Source organism: Sciurus vulgaris (assembly GCF_902686455.1).
Source record: "Sciurus vulgaris genome assembly, chromosome: 3".
NCBI classification, from domain to species: Eukaryota; Metazoa; Chordata; class Mammalia; order Rodentia; family Sciuridae; genus Sciurus; species Sciurus vulgaris.
Genome location: NC_136463.1, coordinates 64938583 through 64961434, shown reverse-complemented (window position 1 = coordinate 64961434; position 22852 = coordinate 64938583). Strand labels below are relative to the sequence as shown.

The window sequence follows — 22852 nt, the reverse complement described above, 5'->3', positions numbered from 1 at the left end:
CTGGGTATAGGATTCTTGGTTGGCAACCATGTTCTTTCAGAGCTTGAAATATGTTGGTCCAGGCCCTTCTAGCTTTTAGAGTCTGGGTTGAGAAGTCAGCTGCTATCCGTATTGGTCTCCCCCTATGTGTAATCTGATGCTTTTCTCTCGCGGCCTTCAAAATCCTATCTTTATTTTGAATGTTAGGCATTTTCATTGTAATGTGCCTTGGTGTGGATCTGTTGCGATTCTGTGCATTTGGTGTTCTGTAAGCCTCTTGTATTTGATTTTCCATTTCATTCTTCAGGTTTGGGAAATTTTCTGATATTATTTCATTGAATAGGTTGTTCATTCCTTTGGTTTGTATCTCTGTGCCTTCCTCAATCCCAATAAAATTCTTAAATTTGGTCTTTTCATGATGTCCCATAGTTCTTGGAGATTCTGTTCATGATTTCTTACCATCTTCTCTGTTTGGGCTTTATATTCAAGATTAAATATTTTGTCTTCATTGTCTGAGGTTCTGTCTTCCAAGTGGTCTAGTCTGTTGGTGATGCTTTCCATTGAGTTTTTTATTTGGTTTTTTGTCTCCTTCATTTCAAGGATTTCCATTTGGTATTTTTTGAGAATCTCTATCTCTTTGTTGAAATGATCTTTTGCTTCCTGCAGGTGCTCTTTCAGCTTATTGGTATTATCATTCATTGCCTGCATTTGCTCTCATCTCATCCTTTACTTCGCAAATCATCTTAATCATGTATAATCTGAAGTCCTTTTCTGACATTTCTTCTAACATACTGTCATTGGATTCTATTACTATGGAATCTAGATTTGTTTGGATCATTTTCTTCCCTTGTTTTTTCATGTTGTTCATGTATCTTCCCCTCTAGCAGTGCAGATCTGGGGTATTGCAGATTTCCCCCTATAGGCTTATAGTGGCCCAAAACCCTTTCTTTAAGGGAGATCAATATTAGCAGTGCCCAAATCAGACACTATGCAATCCTAGACCAAATAGCCCCTATGGGGGCAATAACAAAATTGTCATAATAAACAAAATGAGTTCAAATGTTATCTTTGGTAAAACAAACAGGTTTGCAATAAGGTCTGCAGTTTCTAATGGAGGACAAAGAGGATGCAGAGGGATTTAGAATATGGCTGTTAATGGGATAAGAAAAGAATATACAGAAGTTCTAGAAAATAGAAAGGGTGAGAGTGTAATTAAAAGAAATCGGATGTTAGCATGCAAAAAAGGGAGAAAGAGACTCTGAGGGAACAGGTAAACAAAAGGAAAAGAAAGCAAGAAAGTAAAGAAATAAAAACTTAAATTTTTTTTAAAAAGGAGAAAAAAGAAAATCTACTGTATAACAGTCATATACTAATAAAACCTCCCAGTGTTCAGTAGCCTGATGCATGAGAGGTACCTGAGAATGAGATTCAAGCCTCCAGCCGGCGTCTCAGGATGGGATTTGCCCCACCCGAAGATCAGAGCTATGGCTTCCAGGATTATTCAAGATTGCCACTCTGGCTTCGAAATGTGTTGTCAAATGGGGAGTTGCAGCTCAGGGGTAGACATGGTCAGCTGGAGGTCCTGGAGACGGGATGCAGTTGGTCTGGCAGGGGTCCTGGGGGTCCAGTGTGTTTGGTGTGGTTGTGGGATCCTGGAGGCCAGGTGCAATCAGTCCGCCTGGGTTCCCGGTGTTAGGGTGCCGTCAGTTGGTCTGGGGGTCCTGGCAGCAGGGAGCAGTCAGTTGATGTAAGGGCCCCAGAGGCAGGGAGTGGTCGGTCGGGCTGAGGGATCCTAGAAATGGGGCTCAGTCAGTCCAGCCAGGGGTCCTACGTGGCCTGGCTGTTGTCTCAAAATGCGGCAGCCACGTGTAATCAAACCTGCAGGTACTGTCCTCTTCAGTTCTTGTTACAGTTACTCCAAAACTGTTTCCATGATTAGTTGATTAGTTGATTCTTATGGCCTATCTACCGTAGTTGGGGACTTCATGTTTTGCCCTGAGTTTATAGTTCTCTTCTGTTCTAATGAACATTATCTAGCCTTTTATTTTTTTGCCTTTCTTTATTGGTCCTTTTATATTACCAGAAAAGCTTCTTGAATTCTGACTTATACTGTTTATAGATGCAAAGCATGTTATTTACTTTGGCAATACCAATTACCTCCCTTCCTTGACTTATTCTTGAATATTTCTGCCTCATTCAGGTTTTAAAATCATCTATCGTAGTGCCATAAAGAGGGTATAAGCTTTCCTGTTTTAAAATAATCCCCAAATTAGGCACTGTTTTGCTATCTAGTTAGCTTACATTTTTTTTAAACTTCTATTTCAAGATGTGCTTTTCCATTAACTATTTCCCCTAAATGGGGCATGCCTGCTGGTGGTGGGGGATAGGAGTTTTAGGTGGCACATCAGCAGACAGGCAGTATCATTGAATGTCATGATGAGAAAGCAATAATCTTTTATCCTATTAACCTTTCTCAATTTTAATGTTAATATGCTTTCCTGTCTAACTGTAGTAAATCTCCCCATATAGAAAAGAAAGAAGGTCTTAAAACTCGCAGCTCTTGGGCAAGCAGAACATTTGACCATTGTTTTGTTTTCGTTGAATTATTTTTATTTGCAAAACTGATACTGCATTTACAGTAAAGTATAAAGTGTGTTATTTACATAGACATGGAGTTAAAAGGGAGGTTCTCTACACATATTTAATTATTTCCATAATGAAAATTTAAATGAGTTAATTTAAAAGACATAGATCATAGAAGATGGGACAGATGTGAAGATGGTAGGAAGAGGACCAAATTTGGAGGAATGCTGAATGAAATCAAATTCCTTCCTAAATCTGATACTATTTTGCTTCTATTTGACTCTCTTTGGTCAAGGAAAACCAGTTTTCTTAAGGTTTTTTGACATGATTATTTCTATAAAGACTTTTTAAAGCCTTTTAATGTCTTATTTTCATTTTCCTTTTAAAAATACATAAATCAGTGTTAATAATATAATGCTTGATTACTTGCTTTTTGTTTCTGGCCTTTGAAAGTTTGGGACAGAGTGCTGAATATCGTCACATATGGTCCCTTGAAATCTCCAATAAACCCAACGTATCTGAACCTGAAGAACCAAAGATTCGTTTTGTTGCTGGTATTCACGGAAATGCTCCAGTTGGAACTGAACTGCTTTTGGCTCTGGCAGAATTTCTCTGCCTGAACTACAAAAAGAACCCAGCTGTTACCCAAGTAAGAGATAGTCTATTTTGACATGCTTTAAAAGGAAAAAACTAGGTGGGTGCAGTGGTACAAACCTGTAATCCCGGGCTGGGGAGATATCTCAGTCGGTAGAGTGCTTGCCTTGCAAGCACAAGGCCCTGGGTTTGATCCCCAGCACCGCAAAAACAAAAACAAAAACAAAAAAAACCCCTGTAATCCCAGCAGTTTGGGAGGCTGAAGCAGGAGGATTGCAAGTTTGAGGCCAGCCTCAGCAATTTAGTGAGACCCTGTCTCAAAAAAAAAAAGCATAAGGGGCCGGTGATATAGCTCAGTGGTAAAGCACCCCTGGGTTCAATCCCTAGTACCAGGAAAAAAAAAAGTTCAGTGACATGGACATCAGGATACCATTTAAAAATTTTATGTTTCTTAAATTAAATTTTATGCTGAGTACATTGTGTTACTCTTTAAAAATGAATGATCTTTGTATATGCTCATTATTACTAGTATCTTTCTATTATATTTTTTCATTTTCTTTCTTTTTTCTTTTCCTTTTTGTGGTTCTGTGGATTGAACTTGAGGCCTTACGCAAAGCACTCTAGCACTGAGCTACATCCCTAGCCCTCTGTTATATATCTTTGTATATATTAAGAGGCAGTGAGGAGAAAATTCTGGATATTTGCATTCAGTTCTTTACTCCTTTATTTAAGTCAAGATACCCCTTATAATTTTTACTTAAAATTCTATACATTCTAACTTGAGGAACTTCCATTTTCAGTTGCTTATAACTAGAAAACTATGTTGAAAAATGTCATGAAAGTCATAGTTTTCTTTTGATGTAATACATAGAAATTGTTGGATGTCTTGGCTGCTAAGAGACTTTACAAACGGTGATATGGTGTTGTCTACTTTAACCATTCAGGACTGCAGACAAGAACTTTAATCCAGGGGCTTAGTCATGTGTTTTTTTTTTTTTTTTTATGTTGATAGATCTTTATATTATTCATTTATTTATATGTGCTGCTGAGAATCAAAGCCAGTGCCTCACTCATGTTTGGCAAGAGCTCTACCACTGAGACACAGCCCCAGCCCCAAAGTCATGTATGTTTAAGCAGTCTAGTTTAGTATTGTCTCAGGGAAAGGAAGGAAAGAGTGCATTATTCTAGAATACTCATTAATTGGCATTGTCTATAATGAATTTAGTAAAGGGGAAAAGAATTGATATTTATTGAATATATACTGTGTGCCAGGTACTATGTATGCTTTACATATATCATTAATTTAATTCTCAACTCTGTGAAAATGATTATCTCCAATTACATATGGAAACAAAGACAGGGGTATTCATTAAATTATAGTATGTGGTACAGCTAGTAATTGGTAGAATTGGCATTTAAACCCAAGAGTAGAATCTATTTTGGTGTCCTTTTTCCTGTAAATAAGTAAGTAAATTAAAAAAATTGAAAAAAAAAAAAAAACAAAAAAACAGTGTATCTCACTCACTCTAAAGTTCCATGGGTTTTCTTGTAACATACTGCCTCCCTCAAAAGAAATTTTGGAAAGAACCAATGTCATGATAAGGATCAGAAGGGACCTGTGTAACTAGGCAAGATGAACTTCAATCAGACTTGATCAAAAATTATTTTACCAAAAATTCCATTGATGACTTATTATAAGTTGCAGGTAGTATCTCAAAGATATTTTTTCATTCTTTTTTTAAAATGGGAGCATATCTCAGACAGTAGTTTTCAACCCTGGCTATACGTTAGACACACGAGGTTTTAAAAAATACCAATGCTTGGGCTCCATCCCCAGAGGCATTAGTTTTTCTTTAGAAACTCCTTATGCTCCCAGAACTGCCCCCCCAATTAAAAAAAAAAAAAAATCTCCTTAGATATATGTTGTTCTGTTTGTGGTACTAGGGATTGAATTCTGAGCCTTATGCATGCTAGGCAAGTGCTCTACCACTAAATAACAACCCCAGCCAGGGTTATTCATATATTTAACCGTATCTGTGACCTACTGGTCTTATGGTTATAAGAAATGACAAATCTTAGGTAAACCACCTAATAAAAATTTCAAAACTCCTAGTTTATGGAAACTTGCTTTACTGATTTAATTGGACTTGAATTGCACTCATAAGTTGAGATCACTTTAGAATGCCTTTGTTTTGAGCTAAGGCTCAGAAGTACCCAGAAAGTGGCTCAGGAGACTGAAGCAGGAGGATCACAAATTTGGGCCAGCCTCAGCAATTTAGTGAGGCCCTAAGCAACTTAGCAAGACCCTGTCTCAAAATAAAAAATAAAATAAAAAGAGCTGAAAGAACTGGGGATGCAGCTCAGTGTCAAAGTGTCCCTGGATTTAATCCCAGCACCAAAAAAGAAAAGAAAGAAAATATATACATACCTGGTAATCACCAGAAATTCTAATTCAGAAGGCCAGTGGTAAAACCCAAGGTATACCTTAAAAAAAAATCTTACCCAGGGAAGAGATTTATGAACCAGTGAATTAAAGGGTCTCAAATATTTTCAACTTATAGACTATTATTACTAGAGTAAATAAGCCAAACATCACTTATTCTGATTTATTGTTAGAAATTTTAGGCTTCATGGGCTGTGGTTTTGGCTCAGTGATACAGCGCTTGCCTAGCATGTATGAGGCACTGGGTTTGATCCTCAGCACCACATAAAAATAAATAAATAAAATAAAGGCATTGTGTCCATCTACAACTAAAAAAAAAAAAAGAAAGTTTAGGCTTTATGTTGTAACACATTCTGTGTTCTGATTACTCAACTCTGCCATTATTGCACAAAAATAGTCATGTAAACAAATGGACATGATTGTATACCAATAAAACCTCACAAAGGAAAGCAGGAAATAGACTGGATTTGGGGTGCAGGTATTGTTTTCTGGCCCCTATGTCATCAGGAGATCCCTTGGGTTTTTTTGCTTCTTTTTAAATTTATTTAGAGCAAAAAGGAATTTTATTTTATTTTTAAAATTTTTTAAAATTTAAATTCCTTTTAAATGATATTTTAAATGAACAGTAAAGATTCTCTGAGGTATGGAAAAGTATCTGTTAATTACACACAGAGCTAAACTTATTAATTTCTGTTTTAGCTGATTGACAGGACCAGGATTGTGATTGTCCCTTCTCTAAATCCAGATGGGCGAGAGCGAGCACAAGAAAAAGACTGTACTTCAAAGATAGGACAAACAAATGCCCGTGGTAAAGACTTGGATACAGATTTCACAAGTAAGACTAATTTTTAGACCATTTAAGTTCTTTGGAGATAATTTTCTTTCTCTTTGCTAGGAGATTGGTTGATCCCATTTTGTAGGTTGGTAATGGAGTACTTTCATATCTAGGTTATGATTACAAGGTATAAATAAATACAGACATCCAAAAAACATTTTGAACTTCTCTCCTTTTTCATTTGCAAAAGTAATTAAAGTTTTTTAAAATAGAAATTCAATCAATATTATTGAGGTGCTTCATCACTGGTTGTGTAGGATGTGTATGTATTCTCTCTCCCTTCCATATTGTGATCCTCTTGTCTCAGCATCCCAAGTTGACAGGATTGTAACTTTTTTCATTAAATTTATGATTAATGTCTTTCCATTTCAGTACTTATGCACTTTTACCATTTTTTCCACATTTTTTATTGGTGAATTATAGTTGTACATATTAATAGGATTTTTATTACATATTCCTACATGCACATAATATAACAATATAATTTGACCAATATCACATTTAAATCAATGGCATGGTATGCCATTAATGTATGGCAATACCCTGTTTTATTCAACCACTTTCTAATGAGGGACATTTACTTTGTTTCTAATGTTTTGTTTTTACAAACAATGCTGCAGAAAACACCATACTTTTTGAAAATTTTATTTTGTTTCAAAGGTGGGTGATATATTCCCTAAGTTTGTGTTGTTTTTATTATTGTTGTTTGGTACAGGGAATTGGACACAGAGGCACTTTACCATTGAGCTACATCCCTTACCCCTTCTTATTTTTTATTTTGAGACAGGATCTCTCTAAGTTGCTGAGCCCCTTATTTACTTGCTGAGGCTGATCTCAAACTTGCAATCCTCCTGCCTTAGTCTCCCAAGTCTCTGGGATTACAGGCATCCACCACCACACCTGGCCCTCAGTTATTTTTTAAAGCAGGACATATACATCTTTTTCTCAGTAAGAATTTTCTTAAACTTGCTTAACATCATTAATTATACACATTATCCTGATGTTTGTAAAACTCAAAATAACCTACCTTCTAGAGTATATATTTCTTATTTGAGATAGTAGTTTATGGAGAAATAAATATTTACAAATTTTGTAATTACAAATTTGGAAGTTAGCATTTTGATTGTGTTCAAGTAGAGAATATTTTCTTAGATACACTAAAATTTAGAACTTGATATTTTATATTTGGTATTTATCTTTTTCAGATAATGCCTCCCAGCCTGAGACTAAAGCCATTATTGAAAATTTAATTCAAAAACAAGACTTCAGTCTTTCTGTTGCTTTAGATGGTGGTTCTGTGCTAGTCACATACCCATATGACAAGCCAGTACAGACAGGTATGTACAATGTCATTTCACTTATATACTATATAAGCATAGGTAGAAATTCCAAGTTAAAATAATGTCCCTTCTAAATTTTTTGAATGGTATTTGAGCACACTCTATGAACAAATAGCCAATCCCCCCAAAAAGATTGCCTATACTATGTGTGTGTGTGTGTGTGTGTGTGTGTGTGTGTGTGTAGTGTATACTGTATATATAGTATACATTATATTGTCTATACTATATGTATATATGTTTTGTATATATATAAATAATCAACAGTTCAGAGAAGATAGATCAGATCTAATGAAGGCCTAGCTTTATTGAGTCTAGCCATCTTTTACAAACATCTGTTCAGTTCAGTACATGATCATTTATTAGGCAATTATTATGTGTGGGGACCTTGGGAATGAAAATCCAAAAAAACAGCACAATACCTATGGTAAGAAACTCTTTTTTTTTTTTTTTTTTTTTTAATTTTTATTGTAAACAAATGGGATACATATTGTTTCTCTGTACATGGAGTAAAGGCGTACCATTTATGTAATCATAAATTTACATAGGGTAATGTTGTTTGATTCATTGTTATTTTTTCCCTTCCCCCCACCCCTCCCACCCCTCTTTTCCCTCTATACAGTCCTTCTTCCATTCTTGCCCCCATCCCTAACCCTAACACTAACCCCTCCCACCCCCCATTATGTGCCATCATCCACTTATCAGCGAGATCATTCGTCCTTTGGTTTTTTGAGATTGGCTTATCTCACTTAGCATGATATTCTCCAATTTCATACATTTGCCTGCAAATGCCATAATTTTATCATTCTTTATGGCTGAGTAATATTCCATTGTATATATATACCACAGTTTCTTTATCCATTCATCAATTGAAGGGCATCTAGGTTGGTTCCACAATCTGGCTATTGTGAATTGAGCAGCTATGAAGATTGATGTGGCTGTATCTCTGTAGTATGCTGATTTTAAGTCCTTGGGGTATAGGCCAAGGAGTGGGATAGCTGGGTCAAATGGTGGTTCCATTCCAAGTTTTCTAAGGAATCTCCACACTGCTTTCCAGAGTGGCTGCACTAATTTGCAGCCCCACCATGTATGAGTGTACCTTTCTCCCCACATCCTCGCCAACACCTATTGTTGCTTGTATTCTTGATAATCACCATTCTGATTGGGGTGAGATGGAATCTTAGGGTGGTTTTGATTTGCATTTCTCTTATTACTAGAGATGTTGAACATTTTTCCATATGTTTGTTGATTGCTTGTAGATCTTCTTCTGTGAAGTGTCTGTTCATTTCCTTAGCCCGTTTGTTGATTGGGTTATTTGCATTCTTGGTGTAGAGTTTTTTGAGTTCTTTATAGATTCTGGAGATTAGTGCTCTATCTTAAGTATGATTGGCAAAGATATTCTCCCACTCTGTAGGCTCTTTCTTCGCATTGCTGATAGTTTCCTTTGCTGAGAGAAAGCTATTTAGTTTGAATCTATCCCAGTTATTGATTCTTGCTTTTATTTCTTGTGCTATGGGAGTCCTGTTGAGGAAGTCTGGTCCTAAGCCGACATGTTGAAGATCTGGGCCTACTTTTTCTTCTATAATTTGCAGGGTCTCTGGTCTGATTCCGAGGTCCTTAATCCATTTTGAGTTTAGAAGAAACTCTCTTGTAATTAAATATCAGCAGTATAGAATTGCCCTTCCCTGCTTTAAACCTCAACTAACAGGTTGCAATTTTGTGGTGAGTTAAACAGTTACTTGTTGAAACTTTGTGGAATCATAGCACATGGGGGTAGTTTGTGCTGTTTTTAGTACAACTTATAAGGGATATTATTAATGGGCCACAGTTTGCCACACCAAAACAAGTTTGTTTTTTAGCCTGTTATATAGCTTTACCATTAATACCTTTTAATGTAAGGATGATGATTGTCTTCTGTGTCTGATTATCCTGGACTAAACAAAACCATGTAACTAATTGTAATGTCTTAGTAATCTTCAGTGTGGTGTAAGATTTATTAGAAGAAGATGACTTATATTTGTGATGTTGAACTTAGACATAAATCTTTTAGATTTCTTATTAATTTTTATTTTTTAGTGGAGAACAAAGAGACTCTGAAACATTTGGCATCTCTTTATGCAAATAATCATCCATCAATGCATATGGGCCAGCCCAGTTGCCCAAATAAGTCAGGTAGATGTTTTTCCTATCCTTTGTTACTAATTGTGGTTCCTTTGGGGAGGGTCTTGCCTTATGATCTTTGACCCTATATCTCTCAATGCTTTTATAGATGAGAATATTCCAGGAGGAGTGATGCGTGGAGCAGAATGGCATAGTCACCTGGGCAGCATGAAGGTATGCTTTATGAGAACACTGTCAGAATGGAATTATGAATATTGGCCACTGAATGAAAGAATAGGTAACTTTTCTGATATAGCATAGTGAATGACATCTGCCTCATGGCTTTCCTAATATGTTTAGGCTTAAATTAATCTGATAGTAGTCTCTGTCTTTTTTCCCCTTTGGCCATTTTAACCATATAATTTAATGACATTAATTATACTTACATTGTTGTATGACCATCACCATATCTATTTTCACAACTTTTTCATTGACCCAACAGAAATTCTGTATCATCGAAGTAGTAACTTCCTATTCCCCTCTCCCTATAGCTCTGGTAACAATAATCTACTTTCTGTCTCTATGACTGTTCCTATTCTAAATATTTCATATAAGTGAACTCATACAATATTTAACCTTTTGTGTCTGACTTCTTTCACTTAGCATGATGTTTTTAGAGTTCATCCATTTTGTATCGTATCAATACTTTATTCCTTTTTATAGACAAATAATGTTCTAATCTGTGTATATACTGCATTAGTTTATTGATTCATGTGTTGATGGACATTTGGGTCGTTTCTGTGTTTTGACTGTTGCAAATGATGCTACAATGAGCATAGGTATGCAAGTGTCTGTTTGATCCCTTGTTTTCACTTATTTTGGGCATATGTACCAGGATTGGAAGTTGAGTCCTGTAAATTTCGATTTAATTTTCTAAGGAACCCCCAAACTTTTCCACAGCCACTGTACCATTTTACAATCCCACCAGAAGTGTTCAAGGATTCCATTTTCTCTATATGCTCCCCAACACTTGTTACTTTAATTATATAACTGTCTTAATTGGCATAAACTTGTATCTTGTTGTTTGATTTGCATTCCCTGATGGCTGACAATATTGGAGCATCTTTTCATGTGTTTGGTGGCTATTTGTATATCTTTTTTGGGAAACTATCCATTCAGATCTTTGACCTATTTATTTATTTATGTACTGAGAATTGAGCCCAAGGGCACTTACCACTGAACCACATCCCAGCCCATTTTTTATATTTTATTTTGAGACAGGGTCTCTCTAAATTGCTTAGGGCTTTGCTGAGTTGTCCAGGCTGGCCTTAAACTTGTAATCCTCCTGCCTTAGGCTCCTGGGCTGCTAGTATTACTGGCATTACCACCACATTTTGACCCATTTTAAAATTGGGTTATTTATCTTTTGTTGTTGACTCATGAAGATTCTTTATATATTCTGCATATGGAATCTTTATCAGATATATGATTTGCAAATATTTTCTCCCATTTTGTATTTTGTCTTTTTAAATTTCTTGTTCATGTCCTTTGAGGCACAGTGTTTTTTTTTTTTTTTTTTTTTTTTTTTTTTTTTTTTTCTTTTTTTCCCCTTCACAATTTTTTATTGGTGCATTATAGTGGTACATAATGGTAATGTTAGTACATGCACACAATATAACCATATAATTTGGCCAGTATCCCTCCCCAACACTCCCCTGCCTCCCATTACTTCCCCTACCTCTCTGACTCTTTCCTCTATTCTCTGATTCCTTTTGCTTTTCATGTTATCACCTCCCCACTTTCTTCTCCTTTTTCCTCTCTGTCTTCTACATTTGGAGAAAGCATATGACCCTTGACCTCTGAGTTTGGCTTATATCTATAAACAGAAGGGTCTCAGGTTCCATGCATTTTTCTGCAGATGACAATTCTGTATTTTTATGGCTGAATAAAACTCCATTTTCTTTATCTGTTTATCTGTTGATGAACACCTAGACTAGTTCCATAGTTTGGCTATTGTGAATTGGATATACAAAGATTTTTTTATTTTGATGAAGTCCAATTTATCTATTTTTTGCTTTCTCATGGTTTTGTTATATCTAAGATGCATTGCCAAATCCAGAGTCATGAAGATTTACCCATGTTTCCTCTAAAAGTTACAGATTTAGCTCATTTGAGTTCATTTTTTGTATATGGTGTGAGATAAGAGTTCGATTTCATTTGTTTTTTTGTAGAGATCCAGTTGGCACAGCCCCATTGTTGGAAAGACTATTCTTCCCCCATTGAATGGTCTTGGCATGTCACCTTGTCAAAAAAACAATTGACCCAAGCCAGGCATGGTCACCCCAACTATTCAGGAGGCTGAAGCAGGAGGATCACAAGTTCAAGGCTAGTCTAAGCATCTTAGCAAGACCCTGTCTCAAAATAAAATTTAAAAGGACAGTGGATGTAACTCAGTGCTAGACAGTGCTTGCCTAGCATGTGAAAGGCCCTGAATTTAAAAAGAAATCAATTGACCATAAACGTATGGATTAATTTCTGGAATCTCAATTCTGTTCCATTGGTCTACATGTCTGCCCTTACACCAGTACCACTGCTTTAATTACTGTAGCTTTGTAGTAAGTGTGAGTCCTTCAACAACTTTGGGTTTTGTTTTGGTATATTCTGATTTTTTTTGTTTGTTTTATTTTGTTTTTTTTGTTGTTGTTGCTGTTGTTCTGGCAATTGAACCCAGAGTGCTTTACCACTGAGCTACATCCCCAGCCCTTTTTATATTTTATTTTGCAGTAGGGTTTTAAGTTGCTGAGGGCCTCACTAAATTACTGAGACTAACCTCAAATTTGGATCCTTCTGCCCCAGCTTCCTGAGTTGCTGAGATTACAGGCATGGGCCACTGCACCTGACTCAACTTTGTTCTTTTAAAGGTCCTTTTGGCTCTTCAAGACTCCTTGTAATTTAAGGATTGTTTTTTGTTTCGTTCATTTGTTTGTTTTTCCTGCATTAAAAGCTGTTGGAATCTTATTAGAATTGTGCAGAATCTGTAGATCACTTTGGGTGGCATTGACATCTTAATAACATTGTCTTCCTACCCATAAACATGTATGCCTTTCCATTTATGTAAGTGTTCTTTACAGTTTCTTTTTGACGGCATTTTAATTGGTGGTCCACCCACTGCAAATCAGATGGATGGTTAGCTGGTCATTGCATTCACATATGCAGCCAGAAAATTGACGTAATTCTCATCTCTGCCTCCCTTTCCTACTTTATTTACTAAGAATGTACTATGTCAGACACTTTGCTATAATAGTGAAAAAATGGCATATTCCCTGGCTTATTAAGCAATGACTGTTAGAGAGTTAATTGATTTCATCTAGAAAAAAGCAGCTCTTAACATGCCATGAGAAATTAAAAACTACACCTAATCAAAGATGCAGCCTTCCCTTTATAGAGGAGAGAGGATTTAGGACAGAGATGGTGAAGCAAAAAAGAGAAAGCAATATGGACAGAGGTTGATAAACAGTCTTGTTTAGTTAGAATATGAGGTGTGATGGAGACAAGGATGGAAATTGAAGCTCCTTCAGTTTTCTTGAATGTTGTATGTAGGAATGGAAAATCACTGAAGTCTTTGAGTGAGGATATAGTGACATGATCTGAGCTATGGTATGGAAAAATTAACCTCTTAAAAGTGAACTAAGGAGGCAGGCATGGTATGACTGTTATCTCAGTGGCTCAGGAGGCTGAGGCAGGCGGATCTGGAGTTCAGAGCCAGCCTTAGCAATAGTGAGGCACTAAGCAACTCAGTGAGACCCTGCCTCTAAATAAAATACAAAATAGGGCTGAGGATGTGGTTCAGTGGTCAAGTGACCCTGAGTTCAATCCCCGGTACCCCTGCAAAAAAACACAGAACAAAACCAAACCATGGATTACGGGCTGGGCATGGGGGTTCACACCTGTAATCCCAGTGACTCAAGGCTAGCCTGGGCAATTTAGTAAGACCCTATCTTAAAATGAAAAATAAAAGGGCTGGGGTTATACCTCCATGATAAAGTGCCCTGGGTTAATCCCCAGTACCACCACCAAAAAAAAAAAGGTAGATTAAGATAGTAGCAATGGGAAAGAGTCAAGGAATAACAATTCAGAGATAACAGAGGTGAAATTGACAGGTTTTGGCAAATTATGGCTGATGGTGAGACAGAGGAGTCAAAGACAAGAGATTTCATTAATACCATCAACCAAATTTGGAAAAAGAACATGTTTGGGAGGAAAAGGTGTAAGTGAAGTTTTTGAACCTGCTCACCCAGGCAGTTCCTGTGTTTGGATAAATGCTATATTGTAGGCAGTGGCTATTATCACCAGCAGACTTCAGACTGAGGGTATCAGAGAGCAGGGGCTTGTTCTTCTTTTCTTAATATTTTTTTTAGTTGTCAATGGACTATTATTTACTTATTTATATGCAGTGCTGAGAACTGAAGCCAGTGCTTCATGTTAGGCAAGAGCTCTACCACTGAGCCACAACCCCAGGCCAGGAGTTTATTCATCTCTAGAGCTTTAAGAGCAGTAGTGAAGTTCCAGGATATAAAGGGAAGCTGGCTCTCTGCATGTACTTATAAATTTATTCATTTATTCTATAGATCCTAATAGAACCCTTCTACCTACCAGGCATGGTAGTGAATACTGGAGATGCAAAAATGAATTAGATATTGACCTGTCCTCAGTGGTTCTCTTAGGAGCTGTCATGTTTTCAACCCATTATTATACAGAGTGGTTTATTTATTTATATTTGCTGTAAAATATATTACAGATATTTGTTTATATCACCGAAGTTTTCCTTTTATTCCATTTATTATTTTTCTTTCTTATCAATTTTCCTACATTTAATTTTGTACTTTATATTGCAGGATTATAGCGTCACCTACGGCCATTGCCCGGAAATCACAGTATACATAAGCTGCTGCTACTTTCCTAGTGCAGCACAACTCCCTTCCCTGTGGGTAGAAAATAAAAGATCTCTTCTTAGCATGTTAGTAGAGGTGAGTCTTTCCTTTGTAACTAAGAATCATACTCCCAGGAGTATGTTCAACCTTTATCAAAATGTTGTCTTCATCTTTTATTAAAAAAATCTGTATTTTTTATTTTAAATAACACAGTATATAGAGAGTTTTATTCATGTTATGTTGTTTAAATAAGTGTCATACAGCCACATATCTGAAAAATAATTTGACCTTGTGAGGTATTGCAAGTTCTTCAATCTGGCTGTCACACAGTTCCTGGAGTCAGGGTACTATGGTGGAAAGGCGTTGGAAGATTGGATTCTAATGCTTTAGGCTTTGACTATATCAGCATTCTCTTTTCTCTCTATCCCTATGACTCTGAAGCATTAATGAGTAACAAATGTGATCTGGTTCAGTGGGGAAGAAAGAATAAACCAGCCTTTCAGGTGTTTTGTGTGTGGTGTTCATTTGTTTTTGGTCATGCTTCAATCTTGCCTCTAGAATATCTGGCATGAAAATATAATTTATATTTTAATCATTTTTTTCAGGTTCACAAGGGAGTTCATGGATTTGTTAAAGATAAGACTGGAAAACCAATATCTAAAGCAGTAATTGTACTCAATGAAGGAATAAAAGTACACACAAAAGAGGGAGGTTATTTCCATGTACTATTAGCCCCAGGTGTCCATAACATCAATGCCATTGCTGATGGGTACCAGCAACAACATTCACAGGTAAGAAACTCAAATTGAATAGCATTATGTAAATTCTTGTTTTTAATAATACTTGTATTTATTGATGCATGAAGGGAATAAAATAAAAAGTGTAACCACTTCTTGATTGTGGTAACTTGTTATCTTTTGGTAATCCCTTTGGCAACAAAAGGGAAATTTTTATAGCGTTTTTGTATACTTTGGATGACAATGAGTCATTTCTGTGGTTTGCTTTAAAGGCCCTGAAAATGTAGCAGAGATATAATATGCCTTGTGTAAACTTTTTCATAATGGTTGTACTTTATCTTTCCAGGTCTTTGTGCATCATGATGCAGCTAGTTCTGTGGTAATAGTCTTTGACACAGATAACCGGATATTTGGTTTGCCAAGGGAGCTTGTGGTAACTGTATCAGGTAAAGAAATTTTAGCTTTTAGTAGTTGAAGTTAAAACCAGTTTTGCTATTTCAGTTTGAGATTGATCACCTCCATAATCACCTGCAGCTAATCATTTTTTTTAATGTCTCCTTATCTAAACATGACTTTCCTAAACCACTGTTTTCCCATATGTTCTCCTGGCTTGCCCCCTCACTTTATCAGGTGTCACCTCCACAGAGAGGCCTTTCTGATCACCCTAGATAACATAGTATCCATGTCACTATCTCTTCCCCATGTTTTTTCCATTATAGCACTTATAACTACCTGCCATCAGATTTTATATATGTGTGTGTGTGTGTACATACATATACACATATATATTTATACTCATTTGTCTATTTTCAATCTCTCCCACTAAAACATAAGCTATGGGCAGCATGGAGTTTATCTGCATCCCCAGAGCCTAGAACCATGGTTGGTAGGTAGTGGATTTTAATGAATAGTTGTTGAATGGATGATTTGCCTTATATTAAGGTCATAAGTTCCAAGGACTTTGACTTACATTAGTTCTGGTTTTCCAAGATCCAGGAAAGAGGAAACGTTTGTTTTTTTCCTAGGTTTAATTTGTACACTGTTTGAATTACTGAAAGCTTAAGGGAAAAAATGTGATAAAATTAATACTCAGCTGTATTTTATCTGTTTGACACAAAAGAATCTTGGCTCACTTCTAAACACAACGTAGACTTGAGGCAAAATTACTAAGTTTTATTATAATGTGAATACAGGAGAGACCCTTAGTGGAGAGAAAGTGGTACATTAGGAATATGGTGCAATCATAGAGCCTGTCATGGAGCACTGAAAGAGTTCTTAGCTTGAACCAGATGAAAGCATGAAAAACTTAGTGGTTAAAGACACAGTAGCTAGGATTCAAGCATGGTTTAAATCTGGCTCTACCACCCATTAGCTATTGTGAACTTAAATTTTATTTTATTTAAACATTTTTATTAGTTGTTGATGAACATTTATTTGTATGTGGTGCTGAGAATCGAACCCAGTGCCTCATACATGCTAGGCAAGTGCTCTACCACTGAGCCACACTCCCAGCCCCTTAAATTTTATTATTGTTGTTGTTGTTGTGGTTGTTATTTTAACTAAGACTCTTATTTTGATAATGCTGTATGCAAATTTTAAATAAAGAAGAGGTTTTGAATGAAAATTCACTGGAAAGGAAAAGTGGAAGTCAGTGATTGATATAAAGCAGGTTGTTGAATAACAATGTAAGTTTCATTGTCAAAAAAGAAAAAAATGCATGTACATACACATGCATAAACAAAGATCAGGAAAAATATGCACTAAGTGAATTGAAAATGACCTCTGGGTAATAGAAATGTAAAGATGTAGATGTTTTCATATTGATTTTTATTGTTTTTGCTCATCTGCATTTTCTAATTTTGCATACTGTATATGTACTGCTTCTACCATAAATAAAAGTTTGTTCTTAAATACATGAAATAAAGTAAATGAGGAACATATTACTAAAAGTGTCATTGTGGGCTGGTGCTGTAGCTCAGTGGCAGAGTGCTTGCCTAGCACGTGTGATGCACTAGGTTTGATCCTTAACACCACATGAAAATAAGCAAATAAAATAAAAGCATTCTGTCCATCTATAACTACCAAAAAAAATTTTTAAAGTGTCATTGTAAGTAACTGCTTATTCATAATCTTCAATATGTCCCCACATGATGGTTTTCGTTTGGCAGGAGCCACCATGTCGGCATTGATCCTAACAGCCTGCATTATTTGGTGCATATGCTCAATCAAGTCCAACAGACACAAGGATGGCTTTCATCGGCTCAGGCAGCATCATGATGAGTATGAAGATGAGATTCGCATGATGTCCACTGGCTCCAAGAAGTCCCTCCTAAGCCATGAGTTCCAGGATGAAACGGACACTGAAGAGGAAACATTATATTCTAGCAAACATTGAAAAATACACTTTGCATATCTCCCAGCATAAGTACCAAGCAAAATTACAGTTCCTCTTGGGAGACACTGCATTAAGAGGAGAGACTATCTTGCTTCTTCAAAGAGCTTTGGGAAGTTAACCTGCTAAGTCTGTATTCTCTGTGAATTTCTCTGGCAGTTTTGAACTTCCCTTCCTTAAAGTACTCTTAACCTTTTTAAAAAATCTGATTTCTATTTATGCAGCAGAGATGGGACAGCCACTTTGTTTTTCTTCTTAATTTAAGACAAGCTATTTGGAGCTTATGTAATAACAGCATAAAGCCAACTAGTGGATGTTGTGTTTTACACATTGGGTGTTTACTAGTGGCTTTAGCTTTTTTTTTTTTTCCTTTATTTTAAAGGCCAAAAGAATCCAGAAACATTAAAGCAGGGACAGCAGTCAGATTCTGACACAAAGCTTTAAAAACTCGAAGTATTCTCAACCTACTGAGGAGTACTCTTCTCTAGTTATTAGATAGCTGGAGTTACTCTTATTCAGGTTTAATGGATTGAATGATTTTTAAACATATGTAACATTAGGAAATGAATAAATGGGCTTCCATATTTGTTTTCTACATGTTTCCAGGCTAGATCAGAAATGGTAGGCTGTGTTGTAAGCAAGATTTTACTACCTCTCTTGTAAGGTTTAGTAAAGTTCTAAATATCCCCATTTTAAGGGAGAACTCATTGACTTTATTGTGCAAGGTCTCATTGTCCACTTGAATGGAGCTGAGAGGGAGATCTAGCAAAAGGTGAAACTCATGTTGCCTATCTTTTAACTTGGTAAAAATCCACAGGTGCTGCTGCTTTTATCTGTGAAGCACTAGTTTATCCTAGGAATGCCTAATTCTTTAATATTTCCTAAATTTGAACCTTTTTCTATGTTGTACACCTATGGTTTTCAAATGACCCAGCCATCTAGAAATCTGAATTCTATTGAAAATATCTGGTAGTGTGGAAGAGACCTACTTGCACATTCTTACTGTACATTTGAACACAAAATATCTACACTTCATGCTCCAGCCCGAGCCTTCACTCAGTAATAGCATACTATCATTAAAAATAGCCCAGTCAGTCTTGTTCACATAGTCCTCTGCAAGTGATGGGGTTCTTTGTCCTAATGTTTCATTTGACAGTCTCTTTTTTATGACCATCCAATTTTGTTAAAAGTTCAGTTGAAAGCTTTTAGTTATGGCTCCCTCCATTTAAAAAAAAAAAAAAAATGTAAACTATGGACTGCCGTGTGGTAAAATGCTGTGGTGTGAAAGTGACATCTTCACTGCCAGTCAGGCAAAGACCTGAAAGTTTTGCATTTTATTGTGTCTGTCTTATACAGTGGAAATGATGCTTTTTGTAAGTATGAGTCTTACCAATGATTTAATGGTTTAATACCTTTGAATGTTTTAATGGCCAAGTTGCTGCTGAACTTGTACTAAATCAGGGGATCAAAAACTAGCTCTCATCTTTTCAAATTGTGTTTCATATCCATTAATGTATCAGTTATCCCAAAGTCTTCATGTAGAGTTGTTTACTCCATTAACCTAGGTCATTCAACCAGGTTTTGTGAGAAATACATCCAAAGTGGCTTTATAATATAGAGATTTTGCTTTACAGGAATAATGAGGTCATAATATTTGTTAATAAATGTGGTGATAATTTCGAATGACTTAACGTTAAACCTTTTTGATGTTAATCCTGATATTAGCAACTCTAAATTCTGCCACCTATCGTATCACCACATACACAGAATAGTTTGTGGAATGCTAATATTAAATATACGTGATTTAATTTCTTCTAATAACATTTTACATTTCCTTAAAGATGTGATGTATTGCTCTTTTCAGCTTTATTTTCAAGAGTGCAAAGTCAGAGAACCAACAAAGGGCCTACTAGTGACTGGCCCTGCTTGGGACATTGCAACTAGAAATGAAACCAAGTTGATGCAACAGCCTTTGCTTTAAAAGCAGTGGTCTTCACTAGAGGATACCTTTACGTTTACTTCTTTCTTGAATTAAATGTATCTATAACATACATCTCAGTGACTAAAGGCCATGCCTTTTAGCTATGTATAATTTTTTTTTAAAGAAATTAACACACAAATAGTTCTTTTATTACTTTTTCCTGGAAGGAAAACCAAATTCTGCTCAGTCTTTATTACTTGCTAAATAATGCATTTAGTTGGAAAACAAGGCCTTCTCAGCCTGTTACCTATGAACATGAATGTACAGGATCCATGACTACTAAGACTGTGTTCTCAGCCCTGCTCTGTCTTTTATTTGTGGATCTAATCTAATATTAGACCACATTAACAACTGAAGGCATTGAAGCCATATGGGATGGAGAATACCTTTCTTCAGTGTTTCTCCTAGAGACTTTTCATTTCCTTGGAGTCATGTAGGCAAGTAAGTATCACAGTATTAAGATATGTGCCCAAATCAGAGTTGTGCCTTTCTTTATTCACAAGGCATGGTTTTGTCCTGGTGATCAGTCTGTAAGCCTTCTTCCCTCCCAGCTCCTTAATAAAGGCAAAGTGATTGAGTAGGTAATGTTCAAAGTGTCTGCCTGTATAAATGTACTAATTATGTGGTTCAAAAAGATAAGCCCAAGTAATTTTAGAAAGAAAGACTCTGGTTTTGATATAAATTTGTGGAAACACTTGGGTAATAAGTGAGATCCCATCCAGTCAAGGAATGCTAACAAATCTCATTGAAGGGAATTTGCTTTGGAACTTTGTCATCTTCCAGAAAGGAAACATTGTATTTTTGACCCAGTGTGATTGGTCAATCTTTAATAACTTTCATCTGAATGGGATTTGCTAAATTAGTGAATATTGAATTTAAAACTAATTATAAGTTGACAAATAAATAAAAGGTAGTGCATATGTCTGAGCTTATTGTGTTTCTGAGCTCATACAAGGTTACTCAGTAACCATGACCTGCTCCTCCATTTCCATTTATTCTCAGCATTAAATAGTTTTATCTTCTTGATGCCAGAAGACACTTGTGCCAGGTTTTGCCCCTTGCTGTATTAAAAGCTTCTTGGCTACAAATGCTATGATAGTGCCCTGTATTATGGTTCTCTGGTGGAACTGTTTTAACAGTAGCAACCCAGCATTTCCCTTAAATCTTTGCTTTATGCTTTATTGTTACTACTAAAAATCCCACTATGGTTAGTGTTCAGTGGCTTTAACTTTCTGATAACTCTTTGGGTTTCTGATTTGTTTTAATTAAAGCAGATTGGGGAATGATTAGGATCCTTGATTAATGTCAACTGAACTTGGATTTCTAGTTCATGAGGAAATCTAAATCTCTCCCAACACCCAATTCTCCTATTTTGGGCAATAATTTCATTAGATTCCACTTGACTTTCATAATATTGTCCTGGTTGATTTTGATTTGACAGATTACATTATGAAATTTGAAAGTCAGTTACCATTTTGAAGCAATTGGATAAAAATTATGTAAATATGTATGATTATGATTTTTATAAATGGCATAACATGAGTGTACTAGTTACATTCTATGCTGGCCATGCTGCAGATTTTCTGGAGGTAATGGTATTTTTTTAATGCTCTTTTCACCTCTCTGTTTTTTTAGAATGATGCTCCCCAGCTCCAGAACTATATATAGCTGTTTATATGACATGCCCAATACCCATTCATCTCAAGTGCTACAGTATGGTTTATTTCATGCACTGTGCCTTCAAAATGAAATTTTTAAAAGGGACTTTAAATGAAGTTGAATAGTAGTTTTAAAAAGTCATTCTGTGTAATTTATGTGAAATCTAACTGTAATGAGGTCCTTTCTGTTTTTTATATGTAAACAGATCTACTAATCCTGTATAAAAGTTATTTTATGATGTTTGTCTTTGTGTTTTGTCTCATAATCTTTTATCAAAAGGAATAGATCAGACAATTATAGTTCCAGTTTTAAAGTTATATAATTTTTTTTTTTTTTTTTTTTTTTTTTTTTTTTTTTTTTTTTACCTATTCTAGGGAAAGAATAGTACCAGGATGGGAATTCAGGGTGTCACCTATAGAACATTTCTGTCTTTATGAATTGACTTGAAAACTTTCTTCTGAAGTATTCATGGCATATAGTAGCTACACTTCACTTCTGTTTGTAATTCCACTAGATATGTTCAGTTGTTGTACAATGATACAACAAATAGTAGGAATGCAGCATTTTAACAGTATAGTATGCTCACTCTCCTCTATTCTGTGCCCTATCTTTAGGATATAAAGAAGGGTCAAAAGGTAGCTGGACAAGGTGACACACCTGTAATCCCAGCTATTCAGGAGGCTGAAGCAGGAAGATCATAAGTTCAAGGCCTGCCTAGGTAACTTAAGGAGATCTTGTCTCAAAATTTTTTTTAAATTCAAAAAGGGCCTGAGCGGTAGCTTGGTGGTAAAGTGTTTGCCTAGTATTCACAAGACCCTGTATTTAATCAAGTTGAAAGGTTTACCCAGTTTAAACATTAAAATTTAGTACAGGGCTGGGGATGTATGTAGCTCAATGGTAGAGCAGTTAACTAGCATATACAAGACTCTAGGTTCTAGCCCCCAGTGTCACAAAACAAAAACAAAAATTTTGGTCCTTTTCTAGATAAAACCCAGTTAGAGTAATGTGTTCTGGCCCTTTTAGGCAGTGATGATGAATTCAGTATTCCCTTGTTATTTAACAATTTGTTGATACTGCTACTGTAATAGAGATTGGAAAGAAGTTATGTAAGAAACATAGGTTCTGCTGACAAACGAACTAATAGTCCAGGGTAGAGAAATAAAAGTGGAAGTAAAGCAGAGAGGTTCAAGCTTGGACTGGCCTGATTGATTTGCTTCTTATGTGACCTTATGTTGCACAAGTTTTGTAACATTCTTTGTCTCAATTCCTCTATTGGTTAAG

General features: G+C 35.9%; 1 protein-coding gene across 1 annotated transcript in view; it reads left to right on the top strand.

The window, feature by feature from the left end:
- CPD (carboxypeptidase D) overlaps window positions 1-21813 on the top strand; it is a 78601-nt gene extending 56788 nt beyond the window's left edge. Inside the window, exons 13-21 of the mRNA XM_079130771.1 lie at window positions 3016-3211; window positions 6299-6434; window positions 7640-7771; window positions 9848-9943; window positions 10041-10105; window positions 14767-14898; window positions 15408-15593; window positions 15886-15985; window positions 17708-21813. Of these exons, the coding sequence (XP_078986897.1) occupies window positions 3016-3211; window positions 6299-6434; window positions 7640-7771; window positions 9848-9943; window positions 10041-10105; window positions 14767-14898; window positions 15408-15593; window positions 15886-15985; window positions 17708-17934 (1270 nt within the window). The 3' untranslated portion in view covers window positions 17935-21813. The remainder of the gene's footprint in view (window positions 1-3015; window positions 3212-6298; window positions 6435-7639; window positions 7772-9847; window positions 9944-10040; window positions 10106-14766; window positions 14899-15407; window positions 15594-15885; window positions 15986-17707) is intronic.
- Window positions 21814-22852: the final 1039 nt, after the last annotated feature.